Below are 13,414 nucleotides of genomic sequence, written 5' to 3' on the forward strand. Positions count from 1 at the left end.
GGAAAATTTAAGGAGACACTTGGCACATGGCAGCCAAATGCCCATCTAGCACAAACACATCTGTTTTCTTCATTCCTCAAAGGCAGCACAGGACAGTGACCAAGTACATGAACTGTAGAGCCATACTTCTATCAAATCCAGTTACTAGATAAGTGATCTTAGGCAAGTTCCTATACTTGCCATGCTTCAGTTTCCTCATCTATAAAGTGGAGATGAAAATAATACCAATCTCTTAGGGCAGCTTTTTCAGGAGTACATGAATTAATGTATGATAAAATCCAGGAACAATGCCTGGCACGTAGTAAGTGCTGCCTAAGTAGTTGTTCTTGTTTTATTACATTTGCTATTTCTAAAGAGGTGAACACTTGGTTCCTGGTTCCCAGAATGAGAATAAGTAAACCTTACACCCCTGGATGATGTGGGTACATTAACCATCCTTTATTAAGCCCTATTATAGTCCAGGTTTTTAGATTAATATGATCCAATGTTAATTTAGACTAATGTAATATACATAAAATACCTCATATCTATAATTTGAATCTAATTTAATTCAATATAGTCTAACGTTAATGCTCACAGTGACTCATAGAAATAACTAATTATTTTCTCCAAACATTTGCTAGCACAAAGCTGAAAGCTATGTGGCCGGCCACGAGAAGCTGGTACTCAGAACTTTGTAGGGACTTATGCAAGGCTATGCAGTAAATGCTAGCACTAAGATACTAAGGCTTATTGGATTTTTCACTCCTCAAAGCTCTTTGAGTTGTCATTCATCTATGCTATCCACCTCTGTGCATGGATCAGGAAAAAGAACTCTGAGGGGAGAACCTGACTTGCCCAAGATGACACAGTGAATAGGTAAAAGAGCTGGGATTTGAACACTGGCCTCTTTGTTCTCAGATCAGTGTTCTCAACAAATGAAAAACACAGGTGTTGTAAGTTTTTCTTTTCTTTTTTTTGGAGAGGTTTTCACTATAGGGCGCATGCACTCCCCAAACAGACAGGGAGAAACAGAGAGACAGAAAGCAAGAAATCACCCCCCGGGGGGATGGTCATGCTGCAATCCCTTCTCCTCCATTCTCCTCTCGGGATCTTGGGCATGCACACACACGCGCCCGGTGTGAGTTTTAAGCCACCGGGTCCAGGACGCAAACCACGGTCGACTACGTGGGAGTCCAGTGACATAGCCATTATGCTAATTGCTGGTTCCCCAGGTGTTGTAAGTTTTCATCAAATGGATTCTGAGCTTTCGGTTCCAAGCGAGTTCCCTGGCACTGGACCACCCAGAAGTGAAATAGAGGAATGGTTTCCTTATAGAGGCTGCCTGGAGAGCAAAGATGATGTGATGACTTACTGTGGAGTCTTTTTTTTTTTTTTTTTTTTTTTTTTTTTGGGGGGGTTTGTGCTATAGGGTGCATGCGCTTGCCAGAAAGACAGAGATAGACAGAGAGATAGAAAGTGAGAAATCACCCCCAGCGGGGATGGCCACACCACAATCCCTTCTCTTCCTCTCGGGATCTTGGGCATGCACGCACACGTGCCTGGCGTGAGTTTAAGCCACTGGATTTGGGACGCTAACTACGGTTGACTACATGGGAGTCCAGTGACATAGCCATTACGCTAACTGCTGGTCCTGGGGTCTTTCAGTATCACTGACCACAGTTCTGAGTTCTTTGACCTCTATCATCTTCCAGATCCACTGTTCATCTGGTCTAGGATATTGAATGGATTTCTACTTGACCAGATCTTGGTGTCCTCAGCCTCATAAGGAGGCAGGAGCTTCCTTCCCATCATGGCTTCTTCTCTCTCAGAGTCATTCTCTCTCAAGGTCATTCTCCCATTCATAGGATTGGGCTTTGCCACAGATGAGAAAAATCTAAGACATGGCCTGCCTTGAGGGCTCTGACTATTTTCTACTTGAGAAGGGGAGATGTGGGGTTATGAAGACCTGTTCCTCCTTTTGCAGTTATAAAGACTGCAAAATATTTGCCCACGCCAAGAAAACAGTTAGAATTAATCAGATAAATTCAAGAAGGAAAGAAACTATTCTTGTCTACTAAGATGGATATTTGGGGACCTGTCTTATCTAGCAATTTTTCTCAGACCATAAATGTATCACTTATTTTCAGTGTGGCCAAATTTGGTATGAAATAAAAGCATTTCTATTTATTATAAGTTATAATAAAGGGAATACCATTCAGTGGTAGAATTCTTGCCTGCCATGGGAATTTCTTGAGCTTTATGATTACTCAGAAGCCAAAAGCTAGTAGGGACATTAGAAAGAGAATGAAGGCAGTCATTTTTCAAGCTTTCCTTTGGAGGGTATAATTCTTAGACATGTGAAATTTTAGATGAAACACAATCTATGAAATAGATTAAACTAGAGATGCTCTGGCTTTGGTGGATACTGGGGAACCAGCAAACCTACCTGCTTGGTATCTTTTTCCTGCATAATGTGCTCTGCACAACCCTCAGGATCTAGTAACACTGTGCAACTACTAATCTAGTTCAGCCTGTCTAAGGAACAGATGATGATATGAAGGTACAGAGTTTATTCAGGTTTGAGTCTGTTCAGGTTGAAGGTTGGAACTTTTTCCTCTCAGTACAATGCTCTCTTATGATGAGGTTGTGTTTGTTCTGACATGGTATAACTAACAACCTACAAAATTGGATGGCTTAATGAATAACAATTATTGGCCTGCTACTGTGGTACAGCAGTAATGCAAGTGCCCTGCAAAGCTGAAAGCTACATGGCCTGCCATGAGTTTGGGTCCCTTGGTTGGTCTGAAGACATGGAAAACATGTATACAGGCACCAAGGATCCTGAGAAACTTGAAGCTGGGGAAGAGGCGTTGTGGCATGATAAGACCCTGTCCAGGATGTCTCTCTCTGTCTCTCTCTCTCATTAAAGGAAGGGAGGATGGAGGCTGACCCTGTGGCCTAGTAGTTAAAGGAGCCAGATATGACATAGCCAACTGCATGGTTCAAATCCTGGCTCTGATGGCTTGAAAAATATGCTGAGGTGCTTGCGTGGGCATGCCCCCAAATCCAGACAGGATGGAGAAATGGAGAAGGGATTGCAATATGATCACACCCCATTGGGAGGTGCTTTCTTCCTCTCTCTCTGTCTCTCTGTCTCCCTCCAGTGAGTACATGCATCTTCTGGGAAAAAAATACACAATTATTTGTTTTGCTCTTGAGTATTCTTTGGACAGGGCTTAGAAGGAATGGCTTTCTCTAGTCTGTTCTGTTGCTGATAACAGAAAATATCTGAAACTGGATACTTGGCAAAAATAGACGTTTATTTAGCTCATGGGTTAGAGGCCCAAGATGCAGGGTCTATATCTGTAGGGTCTTCTTGAGAATGGATCATGTGACAAGACAAGTAGAGAAAATTGTTCATGTCTGCATACCTGCGTCTCTTTCTTACTCCCTCTCTTTATAAGCCCACCAGACTTCAAACATGGGGGCTCCATCCTAATGACATTAATCCTAATCTCCCAAAGGGCTCCAGTTGCAACACCATGGTTGAATTAAGTTTTTACCCTTCTAATTATGGCACAACAAAAATCTTAACACCTGAATTTTGGGAAAACACATTCAAACCAAAGCACTTTTTTCTGTTCCATGTCAAGGATTTTTGCTTGAATAACTTGAATGATTAAGACTGAAATTATTGGAAGCTGGCTGGAAATTTCTTTCTGTTCATGTAGTCTCAGGGCCTCTCCCTGTGATCTCTGTTGCATGGTGACCCCATGGAAATCGAACTTCTTACATAAAGACTCAGGGTTTCAAGGACTTCAAAAGACCTAGGTATAGCTGCAAGTCTTCTTTTTTTACCTAGCTTATGAATATGACTCCTATCACATTCTATTGTCCATACAGGGCCAACCCTGATTCAGTGCAAGGGCCTGAGTACTGGAAAGTATGGATTAATGGGTACATCACTTCCTGGCTTTTGGCATGACCTACTGAACAGATTCTGATGTGATTTGAACTGAAATAGGGAAGAGAGGAGTCATTGTGGTGTAGCTTAGGTCACAGAACACTGTCATGTGGAAAAATGGTAGACTAGTTCAAAGAGACTACAGAAAACTGATCAAAGACCAAACTATCATAATTACAAGGAAGCTAGTTTTAGTTACTTCCAAACAACTGAAGCAGCCAAAATGAAACCTGGCTTCCTCTGTGCAAGATAGTGAATTTCTCTGTTATAAGAAAGGTCTCTTGTTTCTTCTACCATTGAAGGTATCTTACTCTTAGCGAAGGTGATGAGTAGAGAAACTTGCATCTCCTTGAGCTTAGGGATGCTGAGATAATGTGTGCATTTCTAAGAATCAAGATTTCATATAAATCTAATTCTTGTTTGTTTGTCTTTTCTTTTTTCCCCCTTTTTGGACATTTCCTTCATCTGACTGCCCATCAATATATAGAAGAAATGCTTATTCCTACTCCTATTACTTGTAAGTATCGAGCTGGTGTTGACTTTGCTTCATGCCCCCTAAAGGAATCTGTAGCATGCATTTCCTACACCAACCAAGTGTCTGTTGGTTTCCCATACCCACTTCTGTCCAAGTCGTCTGTAGCCCTGAAGTTTTCATTTTCTGTAGATGTTTTCCATTTTAAAATGCACCATCATTGTCCAAGTCTGTTATGTCTCTGCCATCTTAGATTTCCTCCCACATTTTTAGAAATGAGAAGGACTGTTCTCCTTTGTAAATGTGATTTTCTTGGTAGGAATCTCTGAATTCCAGCAAGACTCAGTCCTCTGCAGGGCTTGAACTCATTAGAAAGAATCACAATCTCAGCAATTTCTGAGTCCACTTGTTGTCTACTTGGGGAGCTCAAAGGTTAGAGGAGAATTCATTAGCTGTTTCTGTTATTTCAGAAAGTCTACAGGGAATCATAACTTTATCTAGAACTAGCCTCACAGGTGGTAGAGTCATTCAAAGTCTTTTCTTTGGGCTAGAATTATCTGCTTGATATTTAGCACTAGTTATCTTACATTATATCTGCATAATTGGGGGAGTGCATTATGGATAATTGCTTGCTATACATTTTTTGTACTTAATAAATTAAGATGATTATTTTTATTACTAATAAAATAGGCCTTTTCAAAACATGAGAGACAAGGAGGAAAACTCCATACAGTAAATCTTTAATGATAGAAAATGAGAAAACACTAACTTAGCCCCACATTCCTGATATGCGTTTTTGATTTGGGAAAACTGAGATCCAAAGAAGCATGTGAATTCATCATACATCAGCTAGTGAAAGAGTAAGATAAGATTAAAACTCAGGATACCTAGATCTTAGTACAACATATTTCTCACCACTCCATGTCTTCCATCACCTCTAGCAAACCCAGGCTTGTGAGAGAGGTCATGCCTATCAGTGATCTGTAGAGGACTTTGCAGATGAAGACAGAGCCAGCAAAAGGCTGCCCCATTCCCTCTGCTCAATGTTGGGTCCACAGGTCAATAGGGCCAAATAGTGAGCAAATTAGGTTACACTGCCGCTGCCTTATGTTAACTAGGAACCAATGCCCTGACACCAATGCTGGAAGTGCCAGATAACTTATTTATTAAGTTCCATGTTATCCAGCTGGCATGTATTGCAATACACATCATGTCCCAGGTAGTGAGGAAGGAGAAATAGCTAGGTCTTTAGCCTCATCCACACAACACTCAGGCCTATCTGAGAGACTCACATACAATCCAGTCACTGAAATTTCAGTGGATAGGTACCTGCATGGACTGTGGTATAGGAGAACTTAGCTGAGGGACTAATTTTTAACGTGGCTGGGGAGAATTATCAGTGTATTTAGGGATGACTTTTCCTAATACTGGAGAGAAAAAAAAATTCTGAGAAGAGAGAACAGTTATCTGAAAAGCCATGGAGGTGTGAAACAATATGACATGTTTTTGTGGTGGTGGAAGGAGAATGAGTTTTAGAACTCTTGCAGCTCTGTGTTCAAATCCTGCGCCTGTCAATAAACAATATGACATGTTTTTGTGGTGGTGGAAAAGGAATGAGTTTTAGAACTCATGCAGCTCTGTGTTCAAATCCTGTGCCTGTCACCCACCAGTTACACAACCTTGGGCAAATGGCCAAATTCTTTGAGTCTATTTCTCTTAACTCTAAAATGACAGCAATAGTGCCTACATTATAGAGTCACCTTGACGAAGGAAGGAGATGATTTTTGTAAATTGCCTGGGACCAAGTTGGTACTCACGAAATGTCATTTTTATCTCTTTCTCCTTTCACAAACTATATGGGGTGAAGGCATTAATGGTGGCTCCTAAGTCCATCTGGTCTTCCAGAGATTCTTATGGTATCACTGTTTTACAGCAGATGTAGGCATGGACGTTCCCAACTCTGAGCACCTCATCCCTTCTGCCTATTAGCAAGTATACATGGCACTGTCTGGGTGCCCACGTTATACCATATGCTGTCCTAGGCACTGTGGCAAAATAAAAGATGAGTAGCATGGAAGTATGGGAGACAGTAGTCCAGTACATGTAGTTCAAGGATCAGTAATACACAGGACCTTTAAACTGATATAAACATAGAGTTCTATGTCACAGATCCTAGTATCTGAAGCTCATGCCAGCAAAGGGATGGTGGAGCATCTGGATGAAACATGGAGTTTCTATAATAATATTTATAACATTATATTCACCAACCCCAGAGAGTATCATATATTATAAATCCCTGTAGACTAATTCTCTGCAATATTCTAAGGTGGTTAGAGTTATCATGAGCACAATCTCTCCATTCCCAACTTCTAGGAGAGATAGGAGATAAGCTGTCTCCTATAATTAAAGAGACTAGATAGAGAAGGGATGTTTCATCATCTAAACAGGAAGGGAGAAAGGGAAACAACCACCACATTCCAAATACTTTGTACATATATGAGCTCACTGAGTACTCATAATAGCCCAATCTGGTAGGTATCATTATCCCTATTTAATGGGGATGAAACTGCTCAGAGAAGGTACATCATTCTCCCAAAGTCACCCAGCAGCAGATGGGAAGGAGAATGGACCATTTTAAGAATAGAGACATCTCAGGGGGAGAAATAGTTTGGAGCAAAAAGGATGAATATGACTCTAGGTATGTTAGGCTGAGAATGGTAGTGAGGAAGAGAGAGACTGTCTAAGCAGACATAGATGGAGGTAACCATAAGAACAAAGAGCTGAAGATGATTGCAGAAGGAGGGGCTGGCTGGCCATAGCAGATGCTGCAGAGGATGGAGGGCTTGAGCATCAGAAGTCGCTCATACAGGCTATGGGGAGGAAGCCAAGTTGACTGGGGGTCCTATTAGGAAGCTCATCTTTTTTAAGCCATTGGGCTTAAAAGGTCTCAAAATCTTTCATAAAAGAGAAACTCTTCAACACACTTTGGCTTACCAGTCTTTTCAATGAAATCAGTGTTTATTCAACACATATTTTTGGAGAGTCCATTAGTCTTGACTAATGTCAGGCATTAGTTAAGATTCTGAGGACACAGAATTCAGCAGTAAAGAAACAGCATACATAGTGAAAATAGTATGTTATGCAAAGTTAAAAGCTAAGGCGACAAAATAAACGAAGGAAAGAAGATTGAAAGTATAGGTGGGAAGGGCAGAGGATTTTTTTCCCCCAAAACGAAGAGGCCCTCAAGTGCTCTCCTTCATCGAAAAACATTTTCTGTTGGGAGACAGATAGTAAATGTTTTTGGCTTTGGAAGCCCATGTGGTCTCTGCTTCATATGACTCTGCTCAACTCTGACATTGTAGCAATTTGGAAGCCCATGTGGTCTCTGCTTCATATACTCAACACTTACATTGTAGCTTGAAAGCAGTTACAGACACTATGTACCTGAATAAAAGTGACTATATTTCAGTAAAAATGAATTAAAAAATAAAGCAGGGGCCAGAAGGTGACATGGAAGTGAAGGTGCTGGATCCCACATGGCTAGCTACATGGTTCAAGCCACGGACCTGGTGGCTCTAAAATCATGCTGTGCATGAGTGCACATTTGTGCCCAAAATTCCAAGAGGAGACTGGAGAAAAGATTGCAGCATGGTCATTTCCCTCAGGGGGTGATTTCTCACTTGCCCTCTCTCTGTTGAGTGTACACACCCTATAGCAAAAACTAAAACAAACAAACAAACAAAAAATCAGGCAGTGGACCAGATTTGGTCTGCAGGTCATCATTTGCATAAGACTTTTGAGAGTGGGGAAAAGGATGGGGTTTAATATTCTTCCCTCTTTCTTGAGCCCCTGCTGTGTGCCACATTCTGGGTTTTGAATTGCTGACACAAAGATGACTGTGGAACACCCTGTGCCAACCTACAAGAGAGTGGAAGTTGAAGGGAATTGGCACTTGGTCCTCATTATGTGCCAAACTTGCCTAATGCTTATAACAAGCTCTGCAAGATATGTCATTGTGGTGATTTTGTTTTGATGTTAAGACTGAAGTTTGAATACTTGTTAATATCCCACAGCCAGGATGCAATGGGACCAGCTTTTGAACCCAGGACCATATGACTCCTAAGCCCTACCCATCCTTCTCACCAAGCCCTGCTCTTCAGGGAATAGAGAGAATCGTGTCTGCACCATGTGTTTGAACAGCTCTCAGTTAGTTTGCAGGAAAGCCAGGATCTGCGTGCCTACAGAGCCTCCTTTCTATTCATGGCCAACAGGATCTTGCTAGGGACAAGAAATGGTGGCCATTTCAGGCTGGCAAGGAGGTTCTTGGGGCAGTCCTGTCTCTCCTGTCCTGGGGATGGGTCACATGGTATGCCTGGTCTCGCAGGCAGTGCTTGGCACTGATCACTAAGAGGAGTCCGAGTGGAGGGCCTGGAGCTGCTGCATCAGAGGTAGCCAAGATAGCCCAATAGAAAGAGAGCTGTGGTTGGAAGGAGCTGGGGACCCAGGGACATAGGAGGGTTTGGGGTAAGGGGTGAGGTCCTTCATCATCTCTCCAGTACATACCACACACACATGAAAAAAGTGGTTTATATATATATACACACACATTATATATACATATACATATACACATATATATACATATATACATATATATATAGGTGTATATATATGTATATATTTTGGCTATAGTGTGTTATTGGAGAGACAGAGAGAGACAGCAAGAAATCACCCCCAAGGGGTATAGCCGCACCATAGTCCTTTCTCCTCCATTCTCCTCTCAGGATTGTGGACATGCACACATAAGTACCCGATATGAGTTTCAAGCCTCTGGGTCTGGGACTCAAACTGTAGTCAGCCATGGGGAATCCAGCAACATAACCATTATGCCATCTGCTAGTCCTGAAAAATATGGGTTTTATTATCAGACCTAGGTCATCGTTATAAGTCTACCCTCCTATCAGATTGTTTTTGCCTTGAACAACCACAGAACCACTCTGAGCCTCAGTTTCTTCATCTGCAAAATGGTGATAGCAACGGTGACTCCCCAGCATTTTGGTGAGGGGTAATGGGAGAGTGTGTATGTAGAGTAGCCAGCACACAGTAGGTGTTTCATAGATAGCAGTTGTTATTCCTCATGTTCTCACTTCTAGAGAAAGAGATAATGTAACTCAGTGAGAAATAAAGCTGGCAGAGTGCTTCTCTGGAATTCTTTGCCTTTCTATAATAAAGCGGCACCCAGCAACTTCAGTTGTTCAGTGTTCGCCTTTCCCCTGTCCCTTCCCATGGTGTGTGTGTGTGTGTGTGTGTGTGTGTGCCTGCCTGTGGTGTTTTAGACATGGTCTCACTCTCACTGAGCCTCACGAGTGACACAGGCATGTGCTTCTGTGCCCAGCTCAATAGATGAGCTGGAAATCAGACCGGGGCTTTCCCTGTGGCCTCAGCCTACTGAGCAACAGCATCCAGAATGCGCTATCGCAGCTGGACCAGCATTTGCCTTTTAAAAGGACGTTAAGAGTTGGCCTGTGTCCACAGGTTCATTTAGCTCGAGGTATGTGATGGGCACAGTAATTGTCTTGAACAGAGACATTTTAGTGTAATAGTTCTTGAAAAAGCACCAAGTTGCTTACCAGCCATTCTGGCCAAGAGAGAGTACTTAATTACTTCACTTAGCCTCAGACAAATGCCTTATGCAAGTGTCACAGGAGCAGAAAACCGTAACCTGGGCTGGTGTCTGCCTGCAGATAACTACGTGGGCATCTTGGATTGTTCCCATATCCTTCCTATCTCCCCTATTTCAGCATGCTCAAATCCAATATCATTCTTCATGGACCAGATCAAACTCTGCCTCCTACAGGAAGTCTTCCCTGATTCCTTCCAGCTGCAGAAATAGCCTCTTTCTCTGAAGTACAATTACTTTGAATCATGGGCAGGAGAATGTCTTAGGGTTAGTCTTTGTACATTGTGGGTGCTCTTTGTGGTGTCACTAGCACATGAGCCCCCAATAAATGTGCATGAAACAAATGAAGGGACAAGATGAAACTGAAAAACAAAACTGCCAAAGTCAACAGGAGATCCTCTTTTCCTAAAAATAAAAATAATGGCAGATCTTCTGTTTTCCTTGTTTGTATGGCTTTAAGGCAACTTTTGTTTGAGATTTGGCAAACTACTTAATTTTTTCTAAGTCTCAGTTTCCTGATATGTAAAATAGAGATTTAAAAAAAAAGACATACCTTACAGATATCTTGAAAAGACTTAATAGATAGAATGTTTATAAAATATTTAGTATATAGTAGAGCCTCAACCAGACTGCCTGTATTCCCCAAATGTATGCACTTTAAAAAAAAATTGCTATAGAGCATGTACACCCACCAGAAAGAGATGGAGAGAGAGAGAGATAATGGAAAGCGAGAAAGCACCCTCCAGGGGGATGATCATGCCTCAATCCCTTCTCCTTCATTCCCCACTCAGGATTTTGGGTATGCATGCACACACACCCAGGTGTATGCTGGGGCCATCCTCAGCCATGAAAAGTGAATCAGATATTATTGCCTCAATACATTTAAAGAGACATTTAAAATGATTATGTCAAGTGATCCTCAAAAAGCATTTTATGTAATTCATCAGTCACTTTGAATAAAAATGAAGAAAAAATGGGAATAGGAGAAAACCACTTAAAGATGATAAATATCAATTACCAAAAGCTGACAGCAAACACATTGACAAGTGGAAATCTAAGGCATTTCCACACCGTCAAGACAAAGGTGGTTGCTATTACTGCATTATTCAACCAAATGGAGGAAGGACCTTCACAAGAATTCTGACTCCTGGGATTCAGCTCAATTCTGCTCAGTCTTTTTCCAAGTGTGGCCTGTGAATCTGCACTTTAACAAGCATCTCAGACTTTTATTTTACATGCTGACTTTACAAACAACTCTCTTGACAGGCTCACACCACTCTGAAGTAACTGTCCTTTTCACAAGATTGTACCTTTGTCCCTGTAGTGTCTTCTTGGAATACCTATGCCACTTCTATGCCTAGAAAAAAATCAGTATCTTTGAAAAGATAGCATTATTATCGTGTAGGTGTGGTCACCCTCTCCACCTCTCAAAAACCATATGCATAGTGTTGTACAGTACCCTTGTTGTTACACTCCTCTTCCACTGATTCCCCCATTGCCTCACTCATTCGCAAACTCTTCTTAGGTTATACTACCCTTGGCACGTTCACACGTCTATCTCCTGGTAGACAAGGACGTGCATTAGTCTTCTTTCTTTTCTCAATGATTAACTTGATGCCCAGAACAAATCAGGCGTCGTAAAACTGTGCTGACTGGTTGAATCGAATATACATGGGTGACGATAGGTGTGGTGCTGATACCCTTCCAATTTTTGAGTTATAGTATTCCTTTCTCTAGAAGTTAGTGAATACTCATTTTCATTTATGGTGGCATACGGTGATGGCTGGGTTTTCGAATCACCCATTTTGTAGTTTTATGTTGGCTTTACGTTTAGAAATGTCGTATTTGTACTTGCATGTCACCATTGCAAATGTATAAAATTAACGATTGCTCTCACCGTGAGATAGATGTAAATACACTAGGCTAGATCATATGTACAGAGAGATTTGAATCGGGATTGTGACTGAACGGATGTTTTATTGTTTACTCTATTGAATTAGAGACTAAACACATCAGTCATGAATACCAAGCAGAGCAAATCCATAAGTCAAAAGCTCTGCCACCTTAATCAGGGAAAATACAAATGACTGTTTACCCTCCAAAGGTGGCAAAAAAAGATATTTAAGTTTAAGTTGTAAGTTTATACCAAAGTTTAAGTTTTAATACCAACTATTAGTGATGTCTTAGAAAGTGTGGTCTGTGATTCTAAATGCTTCTCCTCTGTAAAAGTAGCTGAACTTTATAAAGAAGATAAATGCCAGCATGGGGATTCTCTGTTGACGGTGCAGGCGTCCTACTGAAGTATAGATAGTGTCGAGGACACTGTGATGTGTTACTCAGATCCCCCTTGAACAGTGAAAGGCTGTGGACAATGGTAAAATGTGATGCTCTGTGAGACTGACCCACACTGGAAGGCTCTGGCTTGCATTGCAGAAACATCCCTGAGGACAGCTGGTCATGGTTGTGCTCATGGTCTGGAACGGGCTAAGAATGGGGCATGGATTGTGGTGTCAAGACCCTGTTAAAAGATCTTATTCTTTCCTAAAAGTATTCTTATTCTTTCTCTCATGTACACTCATGGAAGAAATAAATAACTAAAAATAATGAGGGACTTATTTCCCCAGTTGCTGGAATTGCTGTTGATAGATAACTCTCAGCTAACAGCCCCCTTTGGCCCTTGCCCTTTGGAATTGCCTGACCCAGGGTCTTTCAACAGCTGGTCAGCATACGGGTGTGAAAGTCACCCCAGCTTTAGATCTATCCATGGAGCTGGCTTAATCGATCAGAGTGACTACATCACCGTTCACGTCTGCCTACTCCTTCCCTTTTTTCCACATGTGGAGCTCCCTGAGCATATGTCTTACATGTGATTCTCTGTGTCTGAATCTCAGGGGGGCTCCTGTGACCTCCCATTGGCTTTTTTCTTTCAATTTGCCCACTATAGACAAGTGGGTCTGACTATGTCATGTTTTCTTCCCTGAACATTACACACTGCACTACCTGTGCATACTTTGTACCTACTTGGGGTTGATGCTCTTAGGTCATAAGTAAACTAAAAAGTCCTTCTTTCAACAGTCATTCATTCATAGGCATTTGCTGCTCACCTGTGCTTGTGCTGGGCATGAGGGCCAGATATCTTCACACATTGCTCCTGCTTGGGGGAGCTCAGGACATATCATAGAGAGTCCTCTCCTAAGAACTTTTGCTCAACTAGCCAGAGGAGACAGATATAGCCTCGTCAGAAGTGCCCAGCCACAGTGCCCCTTAGCAGCCTGTGTCCAGGGCAGGAGTGAGTTTACTTCAGAAAGCATTCCCA

At 41.8% G+C, this 13,414-nt stretch overlaps 1 protein-coding gene across 1 annotated transcript in view; it reads left to right on the plus strand.

The window, feature by feature from the left end:
- Positions 1-13,414, plus strand: part of PTPRT (protein tyrosine phosphatase receptor type T) — a 1,472,724-nt gene that overhangs the window by 1,300,458 nt on the left and 158,852 nt on the right. Inside the window, exon 17 of the mRNA XM_006147596.1 lies at positions 4,434-4,463. Coding sequence (XP_006147658.1) covers positions 4,434-4,463 — 30 coding nt within the window. The remainder of the gene's footprint in view (positions 1-4,433; positions 4,464-13,414) is intronic.

The sequence above is a fragment of the Tupaia chinensis genome, unplaced genomic scaffold (genome assembly GCF_000334495.1).
Source record: "Tupaia chinensis unplaced genomic scaffold, TupChi_1.0 Scaffold000216_1, whole genome shotgun sequence".
Lineage (NCBI taxonomy): Eukaryota > Metazoa > Chordata > Mammalia > Scandentia > Tupaiidae > Tupaia > Tupaia belangeri.